At 51.0% G+C, this 26033-nt stretch overlaps 8 protein-coding genes across 8 annotated transcripts; 3 read left to right on the forward strand and 5 right to left on the reverse strand.

Moving 5' to 3' along the window:
• Positions 1-108: 108 nt before the first annotated feature.
• Positions 109-2010, forward strand: TRIVIDRAFT_231821 (uncharacterized protein; the record flags this gene model as incomplete). The annotated part of the gene is made up of 2 exons (XM_014096147.1): positions 109-965; positions 1028-2010. The coding sequence occupies 2 exons, from the start codon at positions 109-111 to the stop codon at positions 1965-1967; spliced, it is 1797 nt and encodes a 598-aa protein (XP_013951622.1).
• On the reverse strand, positions 2009-2674 carry TRIVIDRAFT_57305 (uncharacterized protein; the record flags this gene model as incomplete). Its single annotated transcript, XM_014096148.1, has 1 exon — positions 2009-2674. One exon carries the CDS (start codon positions 2672-2674, stop codon positions 2009-2011), a length of 666 nt encoding a protein of 221 aa, XP_013951623.1.
• A 1700-nt stretch (positions 2675-4374) lies between these two features.
• Positions 4375-6546, forward strand: TRIVIDRAFT_42827 (uncharacterized protein; the record flags this gene model as incomplete). The annotated part of the gene is made up of 5 exons (XM_014096149.1): positions 4375-5359; positions 5440-5517; positions 5571-5743; positions 5804-6426; positions 6504-6546. 5 exons carry the CDS (start codon positions 4375-4377, stop codon positions 6544-6546), a joined length of 1902 nt encoding a protein of 633 aa, XP_013951624.1.
• Positions 6547-7220: 674 nt separating this feature from the next.
• Positions 7221-9509, reverse strand: TRIVIDRAFT_42845 (uncharacterized protein; the record flags this gene model as incomplete). The annotated part of the gene is made up of 2 exons (XM_014096150.1): positions 7221-7600; positions 7679-9509. 2 exons carry the CDS (start codon positions 9507-9509, stop codon positions 7221-7223), a joined length of 2211 nt encoding a protein of 736 aa, XP_013951625.1.
• A 2924-nt stretch (positions 9510-12433) lies between these two features.
• On the reverse strand, positions 12434-16606 carry TRIVIDRAFT_194649 (uncharacterized protein; the record flags this gene model as incomplete). Its single annotated transcript, XM_014096151.1, has 3 exons — positions 12434-12592; positions 12635-15886; positions 16460-16606. 3 exons carry the CDS (start codon positions 16604-16606, stop codon positions 12434-12436), a joined length of 3558 nt encoding a protein of 1185 aa, XP_013951626.1.
• A 3387-nt stretch (positions 16607-19993) lies between these two features.
• TRIVIDRAFT_66344 (uncharacterized protein) lies at positions 19994-20632 on the forward strand (the record flags this gene model as incomplete). Its single annotated transcript, XM_014096152.1, has 3 exons — positions 19994-20002; positions 20079-20146; positions 20296-20632. 3 exons carry the CDS (start codon positions 19994-19996, stop codon positions 20630-20632), a joined length of 414 nt encoding a protein of 137 aa, XP_013951627.1.
• Positions 20633-22599: 1967 nt separating this feature from the next.
• On the reverse strand, positions 22600-24240 carry TRIVIDRAFT_216773 (uncharacterized protein; the record flags this gene model as incomplete). The annotated part of the gene is made up of 1 exon (XM_014096153.1): positions 22600-24240. The coding sequence occupies one exon, from the start codon at positions 24215-24217 to the stop codon at positions 23837-23839; it is 381 nt and encodes a 126-aa protein (XP_013951628.1).
• A 29-nt stretch (positions 24241-24269) lies between these two features.
• On the reverse strand, positions 24270-25443 carry TRIVIDRAFT_216775 (uncharacterized protein; the record flags this gene model as incomplete). Its single annotated transcript, XM_014096154.1, has 3 exons — positions 24270-24447; positions 24518-24844; positions 24928-25443. Coding segments are annotated over 3 exons (729 nt in total), but the record flags the coding sequence as incomplete, so codon positions are not given.
• Positions 25444-26033: the final 590 nt, after the last annotated feature.

Consider the following 26033-nt stretch of genomic DNA (forward strand, 5'->3'; position numbering starts at 1 on the left):
TTGAATAGGCAGCAGAGTGTCATCTAGATCAAGAAGGTGAAATCCTTATTTAAAATAATTATCCTGCACCTCAGTCCCTTCGAGCAGGGTCAATCAAATGAGGTTATTATGAGGTTATTAAATACAAAGACTCTTGAGCTCGAAACCTTTGCCACCGATGAGGACGCACGCTATTCCATATTATCTCATACTTGGCGAGATGGGGAGGTAACATTTGCAGATCTCCATCAACATGACAAGCGAACAGGAGCCCAAGGGTGGGAAAAGATACGTCGAAGCTGTGAAATAGCTTCTGAACTTGGTTTTGACTACATATGGATCGACACATGTTGTATCGACAAAACTAGCAGCGCAGAGCTGTCAGAGGCCATCAACTCAATGTTCCATTGGTACAGGCAAGCTGAAGTGTGCATCACGTATCTCGATGACTTCCCCTTCGCCAAAGACGAGACAACGGTGGGCCCTGAGATTGAGCAGTGTCGCTGGTTTTTCAGAGGCTGGACTTTGCAAGAACTGATTGCTCCTCCAGAGCTGCGCTTCTACTCGAAAGAATGGAACTTTATTGGCACAAGGACATCTCTCAAGGCCGTCATCGCGAAGGTCTCCCGCATTCCTGAAGTGATGCTCGAAGCAGATATGAATGGTCGAGGACGAAGACTTGAGGACTTTTCGGTCGCAGAAAAGATGAGCTGGGCCGCCAACCGCAAAACTACTCGACCGGAGGACATGGCTTACTGCTTGCTTGGATTATTTGACATCAACATGCCTTTGCTTTATGGAGAGGGTCGAGCCAAGGCGTTTAAGAGGCTCCAAGAAGAGATTATCAGATCCACAAACGATGATTCCATTTATGCCTGGAGCTATTCCAAAGGACAATCCATGAAGCAGCATTTCTGGGGCCTCTTGGCTGACAGTCCATCGGCCTTTGGACAGTACCGTGAGAGTTTTGTCATAAAACCAGCGAGGTATTTTATCTCCAGCATATGTATTCTCTCCATGACTAAGTTCAATCTACTAAACCACCTAGATATCTCGCACGACGCTCAAATCATGTGGCCACAGTCTCCAATCGTGGTCTCAATGTGGAGCTTGCCATTGCGCCTGTCCCAGGTGATAAATCCGGCACCATTTTCATCGCCGTGTTAGACTGCGACATGATGCAATACCCATCAGAGGTGTGCACACCAGCCATTCTCCTCCAAAAGACGTCGTGGCACAGCGAGTCCGAGTTTGTCCGAATACGGCCAGACTACCTGCTCGTGATGATGGAGAACTACATCATGACGCCTGAAGACGGTGATATATGGGCTATTATACGTGACGGCAACCGTATCCCGGAGGCCAAACCGCGACAGATATTCATTCCACATAATCTGTCCGCCACGCGTCCCCCACAGGGTATCATTTTTTATCCTCAAATAGATCAGGATGGATCTCTGCAGCCCAAAGAATTACCTCCTGTCGATGTTCTCTGGCAATCCGGTGAATGGATGTATTTCAACGAAGTATTGCCCACAGTTAAAGCAGCCGTTTCGCTCGGCGGCCTTCGGTTTGACCTCCCAGACGACTCATCGGCATATGATAAGAAAGAATTGTATGTATTGAACTTTGACTATTCCTCCGATCTAGGGGTCACTGAGCCTACAATGGCGAAGATGCTCGGTTCATTGGAACTCAAGATCCCGCACAATTATGACTACTGGAAGGTGTGCCTGATAACAGGGCTGGAGCCGCTCCCGCCGAATCCATTTGGCACTCCATCGCTGTACACTGTGCCGTGGTACGCATTTGAGACGAAAAACAAGGTCATGGCGGGAATGCTGGATAATGTGCTGAATAAGGAAAGGAGGCGAGGGTGGTTTAGTCCGGGGGCAGCCAAGAAGTTTCTAGTGGCCAAGTTTGATCTAGAGAGTCGACACTCGAGGCTATTCTATCGTGTGGTGTTACAGATGGAAGATACACGGTAAATACTGTACAATTCAATGAAATATGCATATGAGTATAATCATCATAGCTCTTCTGCTACACCCAAGACAGTCATATCCAGCCTTGTCAAAATATCATCGGTAACATCCAACGGCTTCTCCTCCGGCACCAGCCCTTTGCTCACCAGCTCATCCAGCGTAATGTCAGGGTTCTCCTCCACGACTCTCTTGAGCTCTCTCGCCCTCTCCGTAACGTCTTCAATCGAAACAATCCACTCATCCGCCCACTTGGTGCTCAGCACTCTCGGGATGCCAATCTGGATGCTCCGATAGTGCAACGCCTCGAGCTTCGCGTTCCTCTCCGGATCCCACTGAATCCTCACGTCGGCGGGTTTCTCGTGCGCCGTCTTGTTGGTGCTCTCTTTGTCCACATGGGCGTGCAACGCCGGATGATTCGATAGGACGCCTTGCGCTAAGAGGCCCAGAAAGTCGTCCTTTTTCATCTTGAGGGCGAGGATACGGCTCTGGCCATCATCCTTGTAAGAGTAGCCGGAGCGGTACATCATCCAGCACCAGCTTGGCTTGATCCAGGTCATGCGATCTGGATTGAAATCCGGTGAGGCGTTGAGTTTCTGGGCCTTGACGGCGGCATCGGCGATGGACGCATTGTAGGCTTGGTAGACAATGATGTGGTCGTGGTCGTATGAGGCGCGGATTTGGCGGTAGGGGATTTCCGAGGGGCGAGACATGGTTGATGCTGTATTTGTTTGTTATCTCATTCACAAGAGGTAGTATTTATTATTATCATGAACAGTAAACATTTTGCAGATGCTGAGATGATAAAGAAGCTTTGATTCTATATATAGTTCTGCTATACAGTGCTGAATGCGGAGTTGGGGCTGATTGATGACTCTGGCATGACGACGGCGATGAGTCTTTGCCGATGCCATTTTGGGTGGCCCGAGTCTAGACCAGATAGATCCATGTCACCTGTTTGGGGTCTGTGAGGAGGTTTATTGAGCATAAAATTCAAAATCATATATCGTAATAGTGAGATCTGCTTCGCTTTGATAGAAGAAGGGATGAAAAACTAATATACATGAGGCCGTCAGGGCAAAGGGGGGGGGGGCTTCCCATCAATGTACATGTATTCATGTTGAGATTGAGACTGTTAGCAGGTACCTACAAATTGCATCAAATGTCCGCTTTGGGTCAGTGCTTTAGCCCCTTCGAGGCCCACTCGAGTATCACTAAAACCTGAGACAGGCGTGACGCAGCTCCATTGAACAGAGAATGCTGGGTCTCTTTTTATTTTGTTTTGCCTTTTGCAACTGTTGAGTTGAATCTGTAATTTTATTTTTGTGTTGCCGTATTTGGATGCACAGAGGATACGCTTGTTCTTTTTTATTTTCTTTTATTTTTTTATGTTTATCTTCATCCTTTTACTTTGAACTTTCTCTCTCCCTCTACATTCCTCTTTCATATAGGCACCCCCCCAACGTTTCCGACTCAGGTACCCGATTCAAACCTCTCTCTACCTATACAGTAGCGCCCTCTTCTTTTTCTCCCTCTTCTTCTTTCTCTTTCTCTTCCTCCTCCTCCTCCTCCTCTTCTTTTCCCTCTCCAACAACCTCAAACCCTCTCCGCCTCTCCTCCTGGATCCACGTGCATGTCGCCACCGGAAGCACCCGCAAGCCCAGAGCTTCCCGGCCCTGGATCCGAGCCTAGAGGCGCGGATGCCTCCGAGGTGACATGCATCCAAGACCCCTCGGTGGGGTTGGAGCCTGTTGCTGAGCCCGACAAAATCCAGGACGGGAACAAGGACAGCTCGACGGCGACAACAGCTCACGCCGCTGCTGAGTCTGAGTCTGAGTCTGCATCTGGCACGGTCGATGCGACTGCGACTGCGACTGCGACTGCGACTGAACATCACGGCGACAGCAATAACAGCAGCAGCCAAGACACCGAGACTCGAGCCATGACGACAGAACCAGAAGCGACGACACCTCTTGCCAACCCTCCCCTCGGCGATTCCCCCAAAGAAGCAGCCGCTGATATCCATCTCCATACACGCACCCCTAGCGCACCCGACGCAGACGAGAACAAGCCTCTTCAGCACTCTCCAGACTCACCGCTGGACATGGCCAACGACGGGGCCGGCAGCAGACCGACAAATGCGGAGCTCGAGCAGGGCTCTGCCTCTGCCTCTGACACTGCCGAAGCCAGAGACAGCACCAGAGCAAAGGACAAAGCTCCTGCACACGAGATTCACGATACACACGAGACCATGTCCGACCCTGCAGACGCCATCTCGTCCTCCGTCCTGACCATCAAGGCCACCGTCGCCAGCCCGTCTTCGCCGGCTTCACCCATGCAGTCCGACTACCCAACCACTCACCTTCTCGCGCCCGAGCATCCCAACTATGTCGACCCGACGCCGCCCACGCCCATGGCCTCCCGACCTCCCTCTCGCGCCCTCTCCACGGCCCGAAGCGACGACGCATCTCCCACCAGATCCGCTCCTGAGTCGGACGATAAGAGCGAGGATGACCAGGAGGGCTCACGGTCCGAGATCCAGAGCATCATGGAGCAGTTTAGCGAGTACGGAGGCGGTCCTGATGCCGATGAAGTCATGAGCCCGCGCCTAGAGATTGCTTCGCCCATGTTGGGCTCTGGACTGCAGCACCCGCCTCGAAAATCCAGCCTCGAGCCTCTGTCGCCCTCGCTTGCCAGCCAGCTTCAGGGACTCAACGCCCTACACATCTCGACGCCTAATGACGACGATCACGGACCTCCTGTGCCCCCTAAAGATGGATCCATGGGTACACCTCCGAGATCCAAAGATGCACGACCTCTGCCCAACAACGTCACATCACCAGCATCTCCCACCATATCCATGCACAGGCCGCCTCCTCCAGAGCCCGAGCCCGAACCGTCCCTACCGTTCGACTTCCACAGATTCCTGGAGCAGTTGCGAAACAAAAAGGCGGATCCCGTGGCAAGATACCTCAAGTCGTTCCTCTTTGAGTTTGGAAAACGCCAGTGGATGGTTCATGAGCAGGTCAAGATTATTAGCGACTTCCTGACCTTCATCGCCAATAAGATGTCGCAGTGCGAGGTATGGCGGGACGTCTCGGATGCCGAATTTGACAATGCCAGGGAAGGCATGGAGAAGCTCGTCATGAACAGACTCTACACACAAACCTTTTCACCAGCCATTCCGCCGCCCAAGCCAATACCTGGAGCAAAGCCGAGGAGGAGAGGGGGCGATCCGCCACTGGGTCCTGGCCGGAGAGGTCAGCATCAGGAGGACGTGGAGCGAGACGACATTGTGACACAGAAAATCAACATTTACGGCTGGGTCAAGGAAGACCATCTGGATATACCACAGATTGGGGAGAGTGGCCGGCGTTTTCTAAAGCTGGCACAGCAAGGTGAGTTTCTTTACTTATACTCGCACTGCACACACTCGTATGTGGCAAATCTCAGTACTAACCGGACTATCGTCAACTAGAACTGCTAAAGATCAAGTCTTATAGAGCTCCCAGAGACAAGATCATTTGCGTCTTGAACTGCTGTAAAGTCATATTTGGTGAGTGTCTTCTTTTCCATCCAAACGCTCCATCTATTAACTGACGTCTCAAGGTCTATTGAAACACAACAAGTCTGACTCATCAGCCGACTCCTTTATGCCGTTGCTCATCTACGTCGTGCTTCAGTCGAATCCAGAGCACCTGGTATCAAATGTGCAGTATATTCTGCGATTCAGAAACCAGGAGAAGCTCGGTGGCGAGGCCGGCTACTACCTCTCTTCTCTTGTAAGTAGATGCTCAACGGACGGTCCCTCTCCTCATTATCCAGATCCTTACACCTTACAGATGGGTGCCGTCCAATTTATCGAAAATATGGATCGAACCTCTCTCACCATCACCGATGACGAGTTTGAGAAAAACGTCGAGGCCGCCGTCTCCGCCATCGCAGAGAAGCACCAAGCAATGTCTCCAAGAGGACCACACCCGCCGCAACAGACATTCAACGAAAAATCCTCATATGCCGAAGCCCGTTCATCGCTCGATGGCGCAAGCTCGTCCAACCAACGTCGCTCAACGGACCAAAACGAAGTCGACATCACCGCACCCATCACTGGCCTCCTACGAACGATTCAGAATCCTCTCACCACCATCGGCCGCATGTTCTCGGATGATGGCGCCTCATCAGCACCGCGGCCGCCTCCGCCTCCGCCCATTGGTCGTCCCTTGGGGTTTCCTGATTCAGTTCCTCTGAGGATCAGCACAGACGATCGGGGGGATGGCGGTCGGCGTGATTCGAGATACGCTCTTCCTGCAGAAGAGGCAGCGGCTCGACAAGCCAGCGCCGAGGTAGCCGAGGCGCAAAGACTACACCGAGCTGAGCATGCAAACATCGTAGAGACGCTCGCCGGCATGTTCCCGGATCTAGACAAGGACATCATTAGCGATGTGGTCTACCAGAAGGAAGGAAGGTATGTTTTTTTTCTTCTTCCCCTTTGCTCCCTTTCATCCCTTCTACTTTTAGCTAACCTAGAGTGCTCCTATACAGAGTTGGTTTGGCGGTCGATGCGTGCCTTGCTTTATCCTCTTAGCATATATCCCAGTGAAGGCGAAAGACCTTTAACCTTTAATTAGATAGGCATGGGGGCTTGTTTTGCACCATTGTACAAAGGTATACATCGATTATGTGACATACTTTGTTTTCTTACCCTGTAATCTACCTTACCTTATATAATGGAGTGTGCATCGTACAGAGACAAGTTGGTGAGAAAATGCTTGCCATGATACCAATTATCTCCAATTTTACAATCATGCATTCCATCTTCCCATAATACTGGTGAAGTGAACCGCCCAACAGAATAGAAACACATCCTCTTATCCCAAAACAAACTCATGACCAACCTCGAATAACAATCCTAAAAAAGCAAATCTATTCATCTCATTTAGTCCTCATACATATAATGCCCCTCCCATCCATCTATTCCGAAATATCCATATTCTATCTTACCATCCACTGCTCAACACAGCCGGCTATACACAACATGAGCTGCGCAGATGCGGTAGCCCACACTTTCCGGGGAGGTGACACAAACGAAGGAATAAAGCGAATGAATTATAAATACATAAAAGATGCTGCGGCTTATATAACTCAACAAAAGGACAAAAACAAAAAAGATACGACCCCGTAACCCTCCCCCACCTCATCACCCTCACTTCCGTCTAACAGGATAGTTGTGGATATCCTGCAGAGGAAGGTGAAAGAAGTTTAGTATCCAGAATATTTCTGCTGGCCTACAAATTCATGGGGGGACACTCCATCTCGTCCATCAGAGCTATTGCCCCTATAATGGGCATGGCTGTCATCAGAAGAGAAGTAGTTGGGAGATGCGTCTCCGGGCTGTCGGGAGCCTGTGAGGTCGCGATACATGGCGTTTGGCGAAGGGTTAGAAGACAGGGCCGGGTGGTATGTCCCCTCCGGTATGCTAGGGGCGTAATACCTATCTCCCGCCTTCGAATAAGGGGGGAGATTCTCCTCGTGGTCGGGAACGGATGGGTACGAAGCCTCAAGATCCGCCTTTGATTTGATGAGCATCGTGTTGCGAGCATCAAGGGGTGTCAGATCATCCTGGTCTCCACGGAGTTTCTCTGGAAGCAAGTTGTTAGTATGACGCAACATATCGTCCAGGGGAAGATAAAAGATAGAAATAAGAAAAAGAAACTTACCCATCTCCTTTCTGCGCTTGCGGTGAGGGTTCATCTTAATGGCCGCGTTGATTGCGTTCCAACCGACAAGGAGTGCAAGTGCAACTGTCAGTGTTGATTGTATAGCAATCATGACGACACCCATGACGGTCTGGGTCGTCTGCTGAACATTGAATTCCTCGACAAAGACAAAAACGCAAATAACGGATAGCACACGAACAACAGCAATGAAGATGTTGAGAATGTTGCTAGAGCGGCGCTCAAAAGGGCGAGTGAAAACCAAGAGTGCCAGCATGGCCAGCTCCAGAAAGAAGCTGACAACAGTCTGAGCCATGCCATGGCCATCGCCTGCAGCAACAAGACAGCCCTTGATAAACGTATAGGCAATGACGGGGATAAATAGCCACCAGTAGGTCTTTTTGTAAGCATCGTAAAACATGGAGTACTTGAGCCAATTCTGCTTATCCTCGTACAGCTTGGCGGCGTCACCATGCTGGGCCTTGAGCCTATGTGCCGTACTCCAGATTTTGATACCAAAGTACATGAGGACACCTGTGAAAATGCCGAGGGAGAGACCGGCTAGCAGCTTCGCCGCCCATGAGTCACCAAGCGTGAATTGGAACACACAGTACAACACCCAGATTCCGTACAGGAGCAGGATGAGGGTGGTGAGTGTTCGAGCAATGGATCTCCAGTAATGCTTGCGGAATCCAGCAAGAGACTCTGGGAATTTTCCATACAAAGACCAGAATTCGAGGATTACTTTGATAAGCAGGATACCAGTGACGACCGAGGCAATGACGATGGCAACGATGAGTAGTGCCGTCATGAAAACGTCCGACTTTGGAACACTGACCGACTCGGCAAAGTTTTTCATGCCCGAAATCGTCTGGCTGATTTGGCCCGATATGTCGCCGACGCCTGCACTGTCGTCACGGCGAACAAGTCTTGAAAGGCTGATCGCAGTTGAGTTGTCTGAGTCGTCTTGTTGTTGTTGGAGTTGAATGGTAAGATTTCTTAGATAAGCCACGCTGTCTTCGGTAAGATTACCACCAGTCTTGGCTCGGAAGTCATCAATGGAATTCAGCAAGCCATTCCACGGGATAAGGCCCACTGAGAATGCAAAGTTCTTTGCGAAGCTGCGGTAGATAGGTGGATAGTTGACTGAAAGCATACCGCCCATGGCCATGCCTTGAAACCAGCCAGCGACATCCGTGAAGGTAGGACCAGCAGTAGCAACTCCCACAGTACCGCCTCCAGACATGGCACCACCAACCGCAGACATGCCAGTGGCAACAAGAGAGACGCCAGCAATGCCTGCGGCAACATACGAGACAGCAGGTACGCTCATAGTCTTGCCGTTGGTCACCTGGGCCTGAATACAAGCCACCATGCTGCTATCAGCGAGGCTGTTGAGCTTCATAACTGCCTCCGCAGAAATGTCCGGAACACTGAAAGCGATTCCTGGAATCATCGACGCATATTGAGCTGGGACCTGCTGCACTCCGCGAGCAACGAATTTGCCATTGGGCAGAGGGCACAGCTGTTCAACAAGGGTCTTTTCGTCGCAAGGGTTGAAGGTGTTTGTGAATGCGCTGATGCCATAAGCCGTAACGTCGAGAGTTGCCGTAACATTCTGGCTGCTGGTGCTTGTGCCCTCGATATCAAATGTGATGGTTTGGGCATCATTGTCATAGGTCATGCTCAGTTCGGTAATCGTGATAGAAGGCAAGCTTCCGCAGTCGACATAACCAGTCGTCGTCAGAATCTGGTCACCCATGACTCCCGTCATCAACATTGCGCCTATGCATAACGCCTTCCGCATCGTCGATCTCGATGCTGTCCGAGACATGTTTCGTAATCTTTGTCCAATAACGGAATCAACAATGCGAGTAGTTGGGGTTCAAATTCGAAATTCCACCAATATGTTTCGCTATATGAAATGCAACCGTGTCGATATAGCAATGCACCCAAATCCAGTATCAAAGTTTCCAGCTAGATTCGTTTCGCCAATCGTCTCCGTTTATCGGTTTTCAATCTATATGGTAAGTCGGTATATCGAAATAATTATAAGAGAAAAACTCCAAGGAATGGTCTAGTATTCCAGTATATGAGAGAAGAAAAGTTGCTGAAAGGAATGCCAGCTAATTCAATAAATCGGTTGGTCGAGAGAAAGACACGACAACCTCACGGACAGCAGAAAGGAAAAAGCGCCCACAGGGCGAAGTATCCAAAATGGTCAGGATCAACCCGACAAGAAGCGAAGAAACAAGACAAGAGAACGAGCGGCCAATACTGTGTACGGCTCTATAATTCGGGGCGTTTTCCAACAATCACCGAACGTCTTCTTCACGGCGGGATTTTCATCAAGGAATGGAGGCGATGTATATAAAAAAAATCGCAGATGTCGGGAACTCGGTTTGTTTCGTTCAGCAACGGCTCGATATCAGACGTGTGGCGCTATGTGAAACAGGCGGCCCCAGGAGCATCACCGGAGCGGTTTGAAGGAGAAAAACACGAAAAATGAATGACGAAATTCAGAATCGAGCAGTGGATGTAGAAAAGAGCGGGCAAAAACACAAACAAAAGTGAATTGACAAGACTGGAATTATGGAAGAAGAGAGAGGAAGAAGAGAGAGAAGGGGAAAACGAGGCCCAAGCTGCGATTCAATGTCCGTGGTTGAAACATGCCGAAAGGGGACAGAGCCAGGGTCAAGTTTGCCCCCACTGCCTGCCTGATACTAAGGTACCTAGCAGTATCAGTATCCGCTACCGAGAGATACCTGCGGCGAGGCCCTGTCGCGGCACCGCCACAAGGTCACTGCCAAGTCACTGGTCCGAAAAGCTGCAAGGCCACTGCAAGGGCCCTGTCCCATTTATTGTCTTAGGGGCAGATCCAGCGGAAGGGGGTCGGAATTGGCTCCTGCACAGCGCCCTGATTGGCGCGCCATGGGTCGAGGCTGCTGAGGCTTTACTGGCAAGATGCACTGAAACCGCCTGATGCAACCATTCAAGTGCTAAACGGCGATCTATAATGGACTCTCCGTCAGCTGGAGCAACGACAAGAACATCTCGATAATTCTCGCAATTTGCGGCAATACAAGAGAACACCAATTACCCACCAAACTACAAAACTACCACGTAATCAATAACTTGATGCTAAACAATATCAGACAAAAAAAAAACAGCTCGCTTTGCACGGGGCACCCAGACTAGCCCACTGCAAGATTTCAGGGATCAGCCAGCGAAATTACTTGCTCTCAAAACTCCCAGCAACGAGATTGAGCGCCATTCGGCTCGCCCACTCTGCACGCACCACTAAACACAAACAAATTATAAAAATAAATGGAAAATAAATGGAGGTGAAATTGATCGAGAACTAGACGAGAGGCAGCCTATCGCCAGTTTTGCCCCATTCTGCCCATCTCTCTCTGATTGCGGAGTGCCGAGCTGCTGTCCTCACCTGGAGATCATCAGGGCTTTTTGTCTCGGCATCACTTGGTGTCCAAGATCGACTAAAGTACTATACGAGTCATGATAGTATCTCCTACAATACGCACGAAAGCTGCAATTCACAGCACCCTCCTCACCTAGCATCAGCCACGAGCACAATAACAGTTCAATTCAACTCAGTGACGGATAATTGGATGCCTCCATATCTATCTAATCTTGGCTGTGTCAACAAGCACCATCCCGTGTCTTTTCCGCAAGCCTCACGCCATGATCGACGTCGCACAGGCCCTCTCCTCGCCTCCTCACACAGCCCCAAAAGAAAGAAAATCGCAAGCCAAAAAAAGAATTCCAACTCGTAAAAGTCACTTCAAACACAATCTGTTCCATCCGCCAAGCTCGCCAACTTCCATTCTATTTTCATGTGATGCAATATCAACTCCCATCCATCCCCTCTTCTCTCCTGATGAGGCAGTAATAAATACGAGCTCTCCTAAAATACCTGCAGATAATAATAAAAACCCCGTAATAGCCTGTACCCAGTACTTCATCAACCCCAGACTTGTACTTTGCAGCAGTCTCCACCATCATTGCACCCTTCCTATTTAGCATAGGTATTGATACATGTGCGTTTACTCGTACTTGTATATCGTACATAATCGCCCTGCATGTCTCATCTGGCATTATATCCGCCGGCTACGCGGCTAGATGTGCTGAGGCGGATGCATTTGGCTTAGGCATTTTCACACGTATCAAGACACAATATCAGTTACAGCAGTAGTTCAATTCAGCCGATGCTGTTATCAAGGTCTATATGACATAACTCATACGGTTATTTCCCCTAGCCGCGATATGCGCCCGCAACTCTCATCTCACAGCAATTGCTACGCACAGTAGCCAATGCAGGAAACGGAAAATAAAGAGAAAAGAAGACGAAAAAGGAGATGCTCCGTTTTATACATTGCTCTTTGGCATGGCCCAACTTGCATCCTTGAATAAAAAGGGAAACTTTAAAGAACAAAAATAAGAAGGCTCATATAGCAACTAAACGCAGGGGAATCATGCTCATGTACTACTGCCCGTTCCTGGACCTTCAAAATAGCAAATTGTCACCGGAATCCATCCTCGGATGATGTCCAACTCTAGAGAAAGCCCAAAAAAATGCAATATCCCAAGGGAATCGAAAAGAAGAAGAAAATCCAAAAAGTGAAAAGGGAGAGAAATAACGAAAAGGGTCGAACAAAGACCTCCCGAAAGAAGAGAAGAAAAGAAAAAAAAAAGAAGAAGAAAAGAAGAAAAAATCACAGAGCTGAGTAATTTGACGCCTCAAAAATACCCAGACGAATGTCTATCATCCCAGCCCTTGGTAGTATCTAGATGAATAGCGCCTTGATGAGGAGAATGGGAATAAGTCGATAATGTTTCATGTCCGCTAAACGGGCTGCCGTGCACACTTGAAGGGTCCATCATGTTGTCGTATGCCATCTGCGCGCCCATAGGGGGCACAGCTGCTACGGGTACGGGCACGTTCTGCAGACCAAGCGCATTCAGGGGTGGGAATGGCTCCACCTCATTTGCCATTGTCATGGTGGCATACGGATGTGACCCCTGCACATACGGAGCCGAAGTGACGGGCAGGTCCTGAACCCGCCGGCCGGGGTCATAGGCTAGTGGGCTAGGGGCCATTGACTGGGTCGAGTGCAGGCTTTGGCCTATGCTTTCGAATTGGGGAGGGGAATAGAACGGCTGATACGGTTGTCCCGGAGGCATCAAGGGATAGAACTGGTTTGGAGTTTGCGCATACTGCATTGCCTGCTGCTGTTGCTGAGGAGGAGCCATTGGTGGCGCCGGGGACAGCTGGTGTTGCTGCTGGCCGTTGTCTGGATACCGGATGGCGGCAGGTGATTTCTGTTCTTGCATGAGTGGTATGTCATGTCGTGGAGGAGGATCCTGGACCGGGCTGATGATGGTATCCGCAGCCAGTTCCTTTGCCTTGGCGGCCACCAAGCGCAACACAGGAAGCGAGATTTGCTCCATATGCTTGGCCAGGTGGACAGTCAACTTCTTCCACGTCGGAAAGACCTTGCCGCAGAACCTGCACGCTTCCTCGTGTGGCTGCTTGCTTGTTTCCACATGACACTGCTCAACCTTGTGCCACGTCGGATCAATCGCACCAGCCTTCTTCATGGCTGCCTTGGTCTTCACCTTGGGCTCCTGGAACTTGTGCTCGCGAACAAGGTGCTGCAGGAAATTGTCGCGGCGATAGCATGTGTGCCGGCAATCTTCGACATCGCACGTCCACCACTCCAAATGGCGATGGCCCTCGTTTTCATGACGGACCCAGTCGGCCTTGCGCTTGAAGATCTTGGGATCCCGACACTTGTCCCACGTGCACGTGAAGGGTTGCACGTCTTCGTGCACGTGCTTGGTCCAGTCGGATGGCTTGAGGAATCTCTTCTTCTGATAGCATAATTGGCATTCGAACTCGGCCGGTAGGTGCTGAGTAGGCGGCATGGGGATGTCGGTGGGGAAACTTTCCTGATTGATGGCGCCTTCGGTCGGCGTGACATCGTCGTCATCGTCGTAGTGAGCCGACAAGGTGTCCAATCCCCTGTTGCCGTTGCTATCTCCTCCCTTTCCGCTCAGAACATTGGCTGAGCCGCCCAGTGCTAAGCAGAGAGAGCCGCAAGGGCAGTTGGCGCCGAGGCCAAGATGTTTGACTTTGTTGTTCAGCAGCTGCTTGTATCTAATAATTTGCTGGTGGGCAATGCGATCTACAAGGTAGCTATGGGCTGGCGGTAGCCCGGGGTTCAAGGTCTGGATATGCTGTTGAAAGCCGGCAAAGTTGGGGGCGATGTCGTCAATAATGTTGGGGTTCATCTTCATGTCGTTATCTTCGTAGAAATCGTCATCGTCGTCATCGTCCTCGTCTGGATCGACGGGAGGCTGTCTGAGAATCGCCACAGGTGGCCCACCAGATTTCCTCCACATGTCAGCAAGGCTGGAATGAGCACCATCGTTGTTGTTGTTATTGTTGGAAGAAGAGGAGGGTGATGGCTTGGGCAAGTCTGATTTGCTTCGTGGTCGCCTCAAAGAGTTCCTGACACTGAGGCCGGACAGGGGACCTTTAGAGGGCGCGGACGGGATAGTGCTGATAGATCCAGAGCGTGAGTGCGTGGTGCCAATGGAAGCAAAGTTCTGGCCCATTGAGACTAAAGCGGTATTGATGCTGGGGGTCTGATGCTTCTTGCCCCAACTGGACGTGCGCGACATGGGAGACAGGTGCGGCATGCTGTCACGCTTATTCTGGGTTGGCGGAGGCTCTACTTGCTCAACTAGAGCCTCACCTTGTCTACTGCGAGAGCGCTTGCGCATATGAGAACCGCTGGGGCGCCGGACGAGGCCGCGAAGATCTTTCAGGAGACTGCCGGATCTGTTGCTCTTATCACCACCTCGACTGATGGAGAGCTTCTTCAAGAAGTTACCGCTGGTGACGCCCTCGATGTCGAGGTCGAGGTCGACGACGCTAGGCAAGCTACGCCGACGAGTGCCCCAGGTTGCGGCTCGGGAGATGATGGAATCGTTGTCACGGCACATTCTCTCAAAGCGGTCAATGGCAGCCTGTGAGCTCTGGGGTTGATGGCGGCTCTGGCCACCACTTCTAATGGAGTGAAGAATGGGAGCATCAGCCCACCCGCGATTGGCATAGATAATGTCATAGTCCTCGTCCGACATCTGTCCAGCCCCATTGGGGGAATAATAGGTTTGGCCGGGAATGTATTTGTTCTCAGTCTGATCACCAAGGGGTATGCCGTCGTTGCTGTTACGGCTCTGCTCTTCTGCAGCGCTGATGTCCCCGGGGGATGGCTTGTCTGGGGGGATAGTCTCATCGAGGTTGCCAGTAAGCCATTTGCCGACTTCCTGGTTCCTCTCTTCAATCTCTCGGCGGTTGATTATCTCATTGATGCTCGCAATCTCCTCTCCAGGCCGCCTTTTTGGGTCCAAGCCAGCATGACCGGTGGCAGGGTCACGCCGCCATTGGCCCATAGAATCTCTAGTGGCGACAGCAGCTTGGCTCTGTCCATGGCTTACGGAAGATGTGATCAAGTCTCCTGCGGACTCGAGACCGCCACGTACCGTCGAGGGGCTGTCTTCAAAAGAACGCTCGACAGTATGGACAGGTCCGTTGTTGTCCTTATCCCAGACGGAGATGGTGACACGAGGGCTCTGACACCGCATATCGACGGGAGCGGGGGCCAAGCCGTCCTCGCTAGATCGTCCACTGTCGGTCTGGCTTGGGGTCAACTGAGGCGCCGGGATGACGAGGGGGTTGGGCTTGAAGGCCTTTTGGAGTTCCTGTGGTGAGATGGAGCTTGGTAGCTGATGCTGATCGGGTCGCGTGAGAGTCGTTCTCTCTTCACTTCGCGGCGACAGTGTGTGGACAGAGGCAGTTTGGTCCGGGGTTAGAGGATAAGAGTCGTCGGCATTGTGCTCTTGCTGAGGCTCAACTGGTGGGGTATTGTTGACTGAGAGGTCCCATACGCTCTGGTCGTCGAGGAATGATGGCGTGCCGACGTCGGGATTGGTAAAGTTGGCACCGAAGAAAGGGTCGTCGTCAAAGTCAGAGAAATCGCTGGACTGGTAGATGCTCAGGGTCGAGGTGGATCCGGCAGGCGTCTCCGAAGGGTTCGCAGGTGAGAGAGAGTCGCTGTTGACGCGGGACAGGAAAGGCGACAACAGGTTGGAGTCGATGGATGAGCGCTGCTGTTGATGCTGGTGCTGTCGCTGTTGGCTGGCAGCGGAATTGCGGGGTTCAGGGTCGAAGGAGAAGTCGTCGAGGGCCAGAGGGTTGTCGGTGTCGAGAGGCACGGAGAAGCCTTGGGCGGTGGCTGATGCGGAAGACATGATTGTTTCCAGCTGGGGCCAGGCGAAAGGGGATGCCCGAGGATAAGTAGTCGGTATATAGGATGTACGGGGAGAAGAGAGGGAGGATAAGGATAGGACGGGGAGCGTAGAGGAGCGGTGGCTTCCGCGAGAGGTCCAAGCAGTCGACAGGCAGCCGGGGCCCAAAACTGAACTGGTGCGCTCTGGAGATGCGCAGCGTCACGTCACTGGCCAGGGATCATGACCATGTTCCTGAGCGGACGGGAGAGCAACGGGTCGAGGTGAAAGCTTAGGCAGGACTTGAGCTCGGGAGGCGCAGTCGGCGAGAGAGGCGTCTTGCTAGGAACTACAAGTTAGGATGTGTCGGACGAGAGAAAAAAGGGCAGCGGGCGGCCAGAGAGCTGATGATGGGATGGGACATGGGCGGCCAGTTTGTGTGGGTGCGGCTGGCGGATCTAAAGCGCTTACCACCTTGATTAGGCTGGCGACGGCACCCCTGCTAAGCGACCCTGCCCGTTTCTGGTGCTTGAAGCCACTGCTTTTGTGTCTGCGATACGTGTATTCCTGTCGAGTACGACGTGCCAAGGTCCAGCAGCTCGCGGCCGGCAGCGTCATGGTTGTGCTACCTGGTGCTGGGCTCTTGGGCTTCAAGCTGGCCCAGGGCCCCAATCAGACAGGCCGAGCAGAGGCGAGATATGGGGAGGGGTGGGTTTGGAGAGAGGGTGATGATTTGTGGTGGTGTGGTGGGGGGGCGAATTGCGGGAGGGGAGGCGTCCCAAGTTTGGCACCGCGGGCTGGCTGGCTGGGCTGGCTGGGCTGGCTGGCGTCTGAATTGCCGTTGTTGAATATAATGGTTCCTTTGCTTGTTTATACGTAGAAGAGATAGAAGAAGCGTGATGATGTTGATATTGTTGTTGTTGATGATGCTGATTATTTTTGGTGGTGATTCGATGTGAAGCACAAGCAGAATTGAGGTTTGGTGGGCAGCAACCAGGCGAGGGGAGGGGGTTCGGAGCTGAACATTGCTTGATGCTCTGGTGCCACTGCTACAGTACCATTAGTGAGCGAGTGGTAGCATTTAGCACGCGGTGACGGCACTGCAGCAGCCCTAATTCCAGGTGTCTGTCTCTCTAGCTTCACACTGAAATCCACCTGCCCAAGCAAAACATCCAATCCCGATCCAGTCAGCAAAACCTCGTCATTGCGGTTTTGCTTGCAACAATCATCAACTGCACAACGACATCGGCATTCCACCAGTCCGAGTGCAGAACCGTCCGTACCTGCACCCGGGGCTCAAAGAGGCGCGCGGTTGCAAGACTCTAGCGATAACCAACATCCAGGTTAGACCCCATCCAGCCTAGAGCTCTGCCAGCTTCGGCTTCGCACAGGATGGTTGACATGCTCAACTCCGTTCTGGTACTCCACAACACCACGCAGACTCAACAACAACAAGCACAACCATCGAACGCGACAAAAACAGAAAACAGAAAAAAGACCAAAAAGTTATCAAAGTGGCTACTCCCGCGCTAATGCCCTCGTCCTCGACCGGTCTGGCTGTCAAACTGCTCTCCATCTCGTCTCCATAGCCTCCACCACGCGAAAAAGCCTAACTGGACAGCATCAACACTAGCGGCCAGCGTTTCACACAGGAGGATGTCGGTGGGGCTGCCCTGCGAGAATATGCCCAGCTCTGGGGTCGAAAAGCCTTGCCGACGGACAGCTAAGCATGGTAGCGCGGTACCGGCCGGCTGCCCACAAACGTCGCGCTGGATCAGGTACCCGGGCATCAAGAGCCGCCTGACCCCTGGCAGCACGGTGGGCACGAGGCTTGCGGCCTCTAATTCCGTGGGCGCCCAAACGGGCCATGGCGCGCTCCAGGGCCCTGTGAGGCTATCTAGCAAAGGGCCAAAGTCAGGTGGTGCCAGCCCCCGAGGCGTTCTCGCTGCCGGAACACCGCCTCATGAGCTCAGGGCTGGTCACCACTCTATCTCGTTTGCTTCTGCTTGATCGAGGTGACGCTGGAAGGGCAGGGCAAGGCAGCAGCAGGCAGGATGCGAACCGCAGCACGTCACGATAGACTGAGACATCCAGATGACATCAGGGACTTGTCCAACGGCTGCCCGGGGAGTGGCACAGCAGACTACGGTGTGGCATGGCATGGCATGGTATGGTATGGGACACAGAAAATGCACTATACAATGTGCTCCGTTACTTCATACATGGAAAGGGGCGTATGTCTATGTATGAGCATACCTCACACCTTGGAACCGGCAGGATCAGGACCATGGCTCTTTTTGGCCACGATACCCGAACTGGATCGTCCAAACAAGAGGTCTTGGTAAGACGCTGCTTGTTCCATAAGCGTCTCATGCCATGTAGACTTTCGGCCTTCTGGACGAATGCAACCCTTTTGCATACAGCAGGATCAAGCAACAACTGGCATGTTGTGCTTTATTGCTTACATCGCGCTAGCCACGGAGCAGATACTGGATATAATCACATTATTCGCACCAGGTATCGGCTCTGTGCCTGTCTGAGCGGCAAACGGTTAATTTCCCGGCTGGCTCGGCTCTCGTCAGCACCCTATTGCCGTTGCTGCTGCTACTGTTGCTGCTACTGCTCTGCTCTTTTCTGCTCTGCTGCTTGTCATCTTGCTCAGTGCAGGCAACACGAGTACGTCGTGCTTATACAGGTACTCGTACGAGTACACGATACAGGTACATGTCCGTGCGCCTCGCGGAGATTGAGGAGAATCCCGGGCACCGAGTATGCAGGCAGAGTCTTGGCACCGACTTCTCATCGTCTGTCTAGCCACAGTCGAGTTGGTCGATGTTGTATTCAACGATAATCTGCGATACTCTACTCCGCACGGCGTACTAATTACGAGGAAATCAATAATACGATTCGCAGGGGGGGCGGCAAACACAGCCACATGTCCCACCGTGCGGCTGAAGCTTCCGGCACCTGTCTCACAAACTCGATTAGCCTCAACAATGCTGGAGATCTGCTTCGCCTCAGTCCAACATCGAATATACCTTTAATGAGGACATGGTATGATCGTGTCCTGGAACATTCTACAGAAGCTTCACGGTCCTACGCTCCCGAGGCTTGCATGGTTGCGTTGAATCCTGCACTACCCTGCATAAGCAGGCTTAGCGCACCATCTATCGAGAGAATTTGCCCTGCTTTGGCGATAGAGCAAACCTTCCGCTGTCGACGGTGCGAGCCGAAAAGGCCCTACAAGGCAGATTCAGCTCATAGACTAGGCGTCTCGCAGTTTTAAAGAGCAGAGCTTGAAGCTTGAAATGCAGCACATAGCTCATTAGGTAGGGTGGGATCCCACGGGGGGCCTCCCGCCTCACCCAAGTTTCGCCCGATTCCAACGACCTGCTGGGCGCCACGGATCGGTCAACTCGATTTGGACACCGTGAGTGCCGGCAAAGCAATCCCCGGGTCTTTCTCAGCAACGACGCAGGGAGATAAGCGCGCTGGCGGATCGATAACCGCCATTTCACGGCGGCTGTGGGATTGCGAATCATTGTTGTTGTCGCTGTTGCTTTGCCGAGGGGATAATCGTCATCCATTTCAACCTTCAATCTTGATGGTTTTGAGAGCATCAATTCCAAGTTGCCTTGTGTGTCAAACGAATCATGTTGCAGAAAGTCCTATCATCTGTCAACTCTCCAGTTGTGACAGCCCCAGCATCATCTTTGCATTTTGTAGTGGCATTGCAGAGACAAAAACCCCACGTCAAGCCATCCCACCAAAGCTGCGACGCGGCCACGTGATGCCTCAGACGACCAACTTCAGCCACCAACTCTCTCTCAAGTGATGATCATGATTTTATCGCATCTCTATTTTCACCGCTGCTCGACTCTACTCCGCTCAGCCAGCAACTAGACCCAGCGCTCTCAACCCAGATCGCAGGAAGAAGAGGCAACACGAGATCGCTACTCCATACAGACAGGCATCTTCATCCTTTTGCCGAGCTGCTCACCCACCATGTTCCGGGTTCGTCAACGCCATGCCCCGTCCTTCTCGCCTCACTTTCCACGGCGATAATCCCGGCTAACGCTAGATCTCATAGCCGCACCCAGAGGAGAGCATGCACCTCCGGCTCCATAGGGCTCGGTCCGTGGTGCTGACATCTGAAGAGTGAGTGCCGCCTCGCGTCAGCCTCAGTCTCAATCTCAAAGCCCATGGACAGACGGCAGCTGCCGAAATATCGTTTGCGTGGATTTTCCAGTTCTTGATTATTCCATCATCTATCAATAGCAAAACACTCATCTCTCCCGTCTCTGCAGACTCGTCGAAATCCGCGCCGCCCAGCGAACCTTTGAGGGCGCTTACATGCGCACCGCCCTGGGCCTCTTCTCCTTTTCCCTAGTCATCCTCAAAGTCTTTACCGAAGAGTTCTACCCCATCGGCGCACTCTTCGCCGCCTTTGGCACCGCCATTCTCCTCGTCTCCATGTACCGCCGCTATCAGGGCCACCGCCAGTTCTTCGTCACCGAGTCGCCCGATGGTGTCCTGCGCCGGAAATTCCGGACCAGTGGCGATACGGTCCTTCTCTTGACGGCGTTGAGTCTCTGCGCATATTCCACGCTGTTGGCGTTGACATGGCGTCTTAAGGACATGTAAAGCCGTGTCGGTGAGAATCCGATATTCCCTTGGGTGCTGAGATCTCTTCGGATGACCAATTTATCTACGACAAACGCAGCGGTCCTTCGTTGGTATTTAACTCAGCCTACGCCCTGAATTATGTTGGCTGGTTTCTTGGAATGTTTCGTCGAATATTACTCATGACCAGTCGTTACTCTTTCTAGCCTTTTGCTTTCATTCGCTCATCACCTGAGCATTTAATCAGTCCAAAGAGGGGCTCCCAGATGCACGAAGAGTAGCCTACAACATTATTTACCTCGCTGCATTATATCTAGCGTTGGATGGTGTTTGCTTTTAATGTTTACGTCAAGGGACCGTGGCTGAACTTGGATTCTTGCTCATACCAATAGCTCTAATGGAGCTGATGTTTATAGATTTGGCGATCATTATTGAATACCCACACGTTTAATCTTTCACACAAGACTAGTGTAGTGTTGCTCTGAAAAGTATTACAAGCCTGTGGCTCTGTGTATTCATTCCAACAAGTACCTCGATAACGACGTAGAACACATGCGGATGAGTTTCTGATGCACGAGGCAAATCAAAGATACCAACCATATGTTTCCCACCTACAAACACAGAGTGGTTAGAGTGATAGCCGTATTTATATGAATAGAAGCCATATTTATATGAATAGAAGTTAAATTTCTAATCAAGATGAGAGGTTCAGTACAACTATAGCAGCTGGTTCAATAAAAAGCTACGCCCCAGCCGTCACATCTTCCCAACCAAGTGTTAATCACCAATACATGAAAGTTGGGCTCAACAAAGACGCAATTGGGGAAATACGCTAACTAAGTGTCACAGGCAAAAGAACCATATCTAGTCTAAACAATAGTTTCTACCGCGTTACTTCCGCTGAAATTGTTTCATCATAGTCTTCCATCTTCTTACTATTCTTATCCTCGATATACTTAATGAAATCCTGAAATGGGGGTTCCGACTCGAGTGTATGTCCCAGATAAGCTTCATACACCGCCTGATTCAGAATTGACTCAGACAATCCATCGTAAAGGGCGACTGAAACAAGAGTCTTCTTCGCACTCACTCCTTAATCACTAGGACTCATATAATCATCCCAATTTGACAAATACCAAATAGTATCTGTATTTCCTCATAGAATACCGACACTTCCTAACGTATTCCCGAAAACAAGAACACAAAAAATGATTACCAGCCGCTATATCAAGGCCAAGAAATAGCAGTGGCAAGAAGCGGTTTCAATGACATCCCATGACAGACCGGCACACACACTAAAGCGAAAGACAAAACCCTAAAAGTCGTCAGATTGTAATTATAATATACATACATCTCAAAAGGGCATTGGTTCTCAAAAAAAGCCAAGCTGCTTACCAAAACTATCCAACACAAAACTGTTGTATCATCAACAACAAATAATGACCACATACTTTAGAGAACGGTAAAAAAAAAAGTAAGACATGAACCCCCCCAAGAAACCCTGAGACAAGAAAACTCTGAGAAGACCCCCAAAGAGCAGAATAGTCGCTCCCCAATTCCTAAACGACAACTCGCCCATAGTTCTAATTAACCAAGGTTACTTAATTATTACTTTTCCCCAATCCCACCCTCCCCCTTTTTTTCACTATTCTCGCAAAACCTTTGTCCTTTCAAAGGAGCAGCATTACCAAACTCCACACCAACTCAGACTCGAAGCAACCATTATGTTCTTTACGTGTCTCACCTCCCTTGTCACAACCCCAGCTTGCTTGTACCCATCCGTCTAGCAAAAGACTCACTCCGCACCCAGCCTCAAAACAGCCAAGCACCCAAGAAATCTACCCAAATACTCCCCAAAACAGGAATTCATCACCTTCGAAATAAAAAAGGGTTAGGTAAAAACGAGACAAATCCTCTTAACATGAAAAAGAAGAAGATGAAGAAAATAGAAGAAGAAAAGACCTTAAATAAAGGCCGTTAACCATATTACCCTAACAAAAACTCAAATATGCTTCATTCAATGCCTTGCAATTTGTAACAAAAAAAGAAGAGAAGCCCCAGAGAAATTTCCCCCATGCCCCGAAACTTGATCAAAGGTAGACTAAAGTCCACTTCAAGCTCCCCCATCCGCCGCCGACCACCTTGAAACTTTTCCCCAGCTTCACACCCAGATCCAGTAAAAAGCCCAATATAGAAAAAAATACAAAAAGGAAAATTGATAAATCTAATCCGCTAATTCCGCTGTGTGAGTTGAGCTCACCGTTTAATGATCCCCGGTTCTAAAAAGTTATTCGGCCGTCAAAACATCCGTTGACCCCACAGTATATACAGTCGTCGAGAACCCGTCCCATCCCATCCCATCCCGGGGTATTATTGCGTCATACTCGTCCAATGTTGAATGTTGAAATGATCGGAAAGTTCAGGCCCATTACGAATTCGAGCGACACGCGGTTGAAATCCAAGTCCGAATAGAGGTATAATGCTGAGCTTCATCTTTAGGAGGCTCCCTTGCTAAGTCTCTCAATAGTGGAATGAATGGCCGGCTAGTCCCGAATATTGCCAAAGTACAGGTAGTAGACTGGTAGTTGTGTTGGCATGAGGTGGCCGCTTTTCTTGCCAAAAGGTCGAGCTCCGGTAAGTTAGTGATATCCAAGCATCCCATCCCGAAAAAAAAAGGAGCCATATCTCTCCCTTAGGCCATCTTAACGTGGTTGAAGGCCCATCTCTTCCTGCAATACGAAGCCCAGTAAAAGCAGTATCCAGTCATTATCCGTACTCCTTCTCCTTATAATTCCTATTAGCCGTGGGGTTTTCCGAAAGCCGTGCTCTATTTCCTAGTATTCAATCCAGTAAAAAAAAACCTGATCAAGTGGCTGCTTTCAAATCAGATCTTGGAAGGATATCCTGGGTGATGACGGAATAGATAGGTAGTTCCATATATTTGACCCCGACAATTCCTTCAAGTCGAAACAAAGATTTCCCGGCCATATTTGTAAGTCCGAGACTAGCAAAAATTTGACCCACCATCCCTATATCTTCAAAGCCAGTAAAAGCTCCATTTCCTTTCAGGGTAGCCACCTCGGTGTGCTTCGGGCACTTTGATTTTCAGCGAGGAGAAACGACTTGCCAGTTGTCCCAGGACCTATGCCACCTCTTACTGTGACATGTTTCCGTCAGTTTCAGCCAGGGCGGGATGAAAGGAACTGGTTACGCTATCGACCAGTTCTACATGTGTTGTGATCTGTCGCCCTCACCGTACTCTCCCCACGTACGATAAACACCTCCCTGAGTATCTGGCAATTGGTGCTGTTGATGCTGTGGTATGAGTTGCTGCTGCTGCTGTGCTTGTTGCTGTTGCCAAGCCATTGGTGTTGCTGAGGGAACGGCACTCCCCATTATTGCAGGGTCAATAGCCTGCTCTATGCTCTCATCCGTTTCGCCCACAGGCACTCCACTGTACATGTGAGTGAAATGTTGAGAATGCCTTTCATAGATTTGATTTTGCTGGGCCACCGGATAGTACTGTGGTGGGTGATGGCTTCCCAACATCTCTCCGCTAAAGGACATGGATCGGGGAGGCGGCGGCATACTACTATTCCATCCCATTTCGTTGGCAGATCCAAAACTCGAGTTTGTCCAAGCGGCTGAAGAGGTTGATGGATCTGCATATGGGGAAAGTTGTCCACCCATGTTCACCGGGAATGACGGTCGCCACATCGCGTTCGCGTCGCGAGGTTTCGCCATTGCGTCGTTATCTGTATCTGCGGGTATCCATCCCGTTGAAGATGAATCCCCTATAGCATATGATGGCCCAGATGGTATGGTGTTAGATGAAGCTTTATCAGGCTAACAGTTAGCACGGATAATAACGAGAAACAGAGCCTACAAATCCTTTAAACTACCCACCTTCCATGTCTGACGGAAAGAATTCGCTCTGGGGTGTCTGAATCGTTGGAGTACCCATGCTGGGCACCGGCGCGACAGGTATGGAAGGATAATGTTGTCGCTGCGGTCCTTGATCGACAGAGCTGCCGCGAGATATGGCGGGCGATGAAGATGCCGTCACAGTATTGGAACCCCCAGGTGTTTGGGGTGGTTGCTGCTTTTGATCGTATGGCTGTTGCTGGTCCACTGGGTGAAAGCTGCATTCCTTCTTGAGTCGTATGCAGTTCACACATCGATTTTGGTCCTCCGTGGATATAATGCAGCGTATCTTACGTCGACGGCAATGACCTGGCATTTGTTAGAATCTTAGCAGGACCGGGAGAACCGGGCCCGGACGTCTCAGGCGGAATAAGGGGAGGGGCAAGACTCACCGCAGGCGATTGACGTTCGGTGGTAACCAAGCTTATTCCTCTTCTTTTCACCCATCGGCGGCGCCAAGGATTGTGATTCCAAGTAGGACGATGGGGTTGCACCACCTACCGAGGGCGTCGAGAAGGATCGTTTCAAGAAATGAGTGGGATTGCCTCGCATGTTGGACGCCATTGCAGAATCCTGTATTCCTCTTAGACTCCCGGCAGGTGATTTTGGAGGTGGCATCGCAGATTGGCCGTGGTGCGTCTACTCCTGTTGTGACGGGGTATGGCATAGGACATTTGATGAGGCGTCGATGGCTGGTGAAACGGGGGTACGGGGATCTTAGATGAGCGCAAGATCGCAAAGGCCTTGGTATCGATTGAGCAGGGAGGGAACGACAGGGCGGTCAGAGCCATGAACAGGAGATGGTAGAGCTGTGCTGGTGGCGTTGGATCTGCCAATACTCGTGATGCCAATGAGCCAAAACCAAAGCACGCTCAACCTCTGGTGGCAAAAGTATAGCTGACCTAAGACAGCTGATGGTGAATGGGAGCTAAAGGGGATTCCATACCAGCTCTTGGCCAGACCCGATCTGGTAATCTATGAAATCTCCTTGACTCTTTACCGGACGGACAGATCGAGATGGGTGGCTTTGACGAGGACCGGACGATGGGAAGGTTGATGGAAAGAACACAGAGCGGGAAGACGCTCAGTGAACCAGGTTACTCTTGCTCTAGTAGCCGCCTTTGTGCCACTATGTAATGCACTCTGCCCCAGTAACCGTGTTCCGGGGTCCTTTCATAGGGCTATTATGCCTGTCGATGGGCTGTGGATGCCCTGCCACTGGCTGGAGTAACAGGCAAGGGTGAACACTACACCCTCAACCTAGACCTTTTGGTGTGGGGAGTTATATTGTGTGAGTTGATTAACAAGAGGAGCCGTACAAGTAGCTCGACACCCCTACGTCGACACCACTTTTGGTACATCTACGAGCACCAGCAGGCGTACAAGTATGTACATGTAAGTATGGGGTCCACCTGATGAGAATCAATTCCCGCTGTGCCTCAGCCAGAAAGGGCTGTGTGGCATGTGCCAAGCGGCGAAGCCGTCGACCGTCAGAGGT

The sequence above is a fragment of the Trichoderma virens genome (genome assembly GCF_000170995.1).
Source record: "Trichoderma virens Gv29-8 chromosome Unknown TRIVIscaffold_88, whole genome shotgun sequence".
NCBI lineage: Eukaryota > Fungi > Ascomycota > Sordariomycetes > Hypocreales > Hypocreaceae > Trichoderma > Trichoderma virens.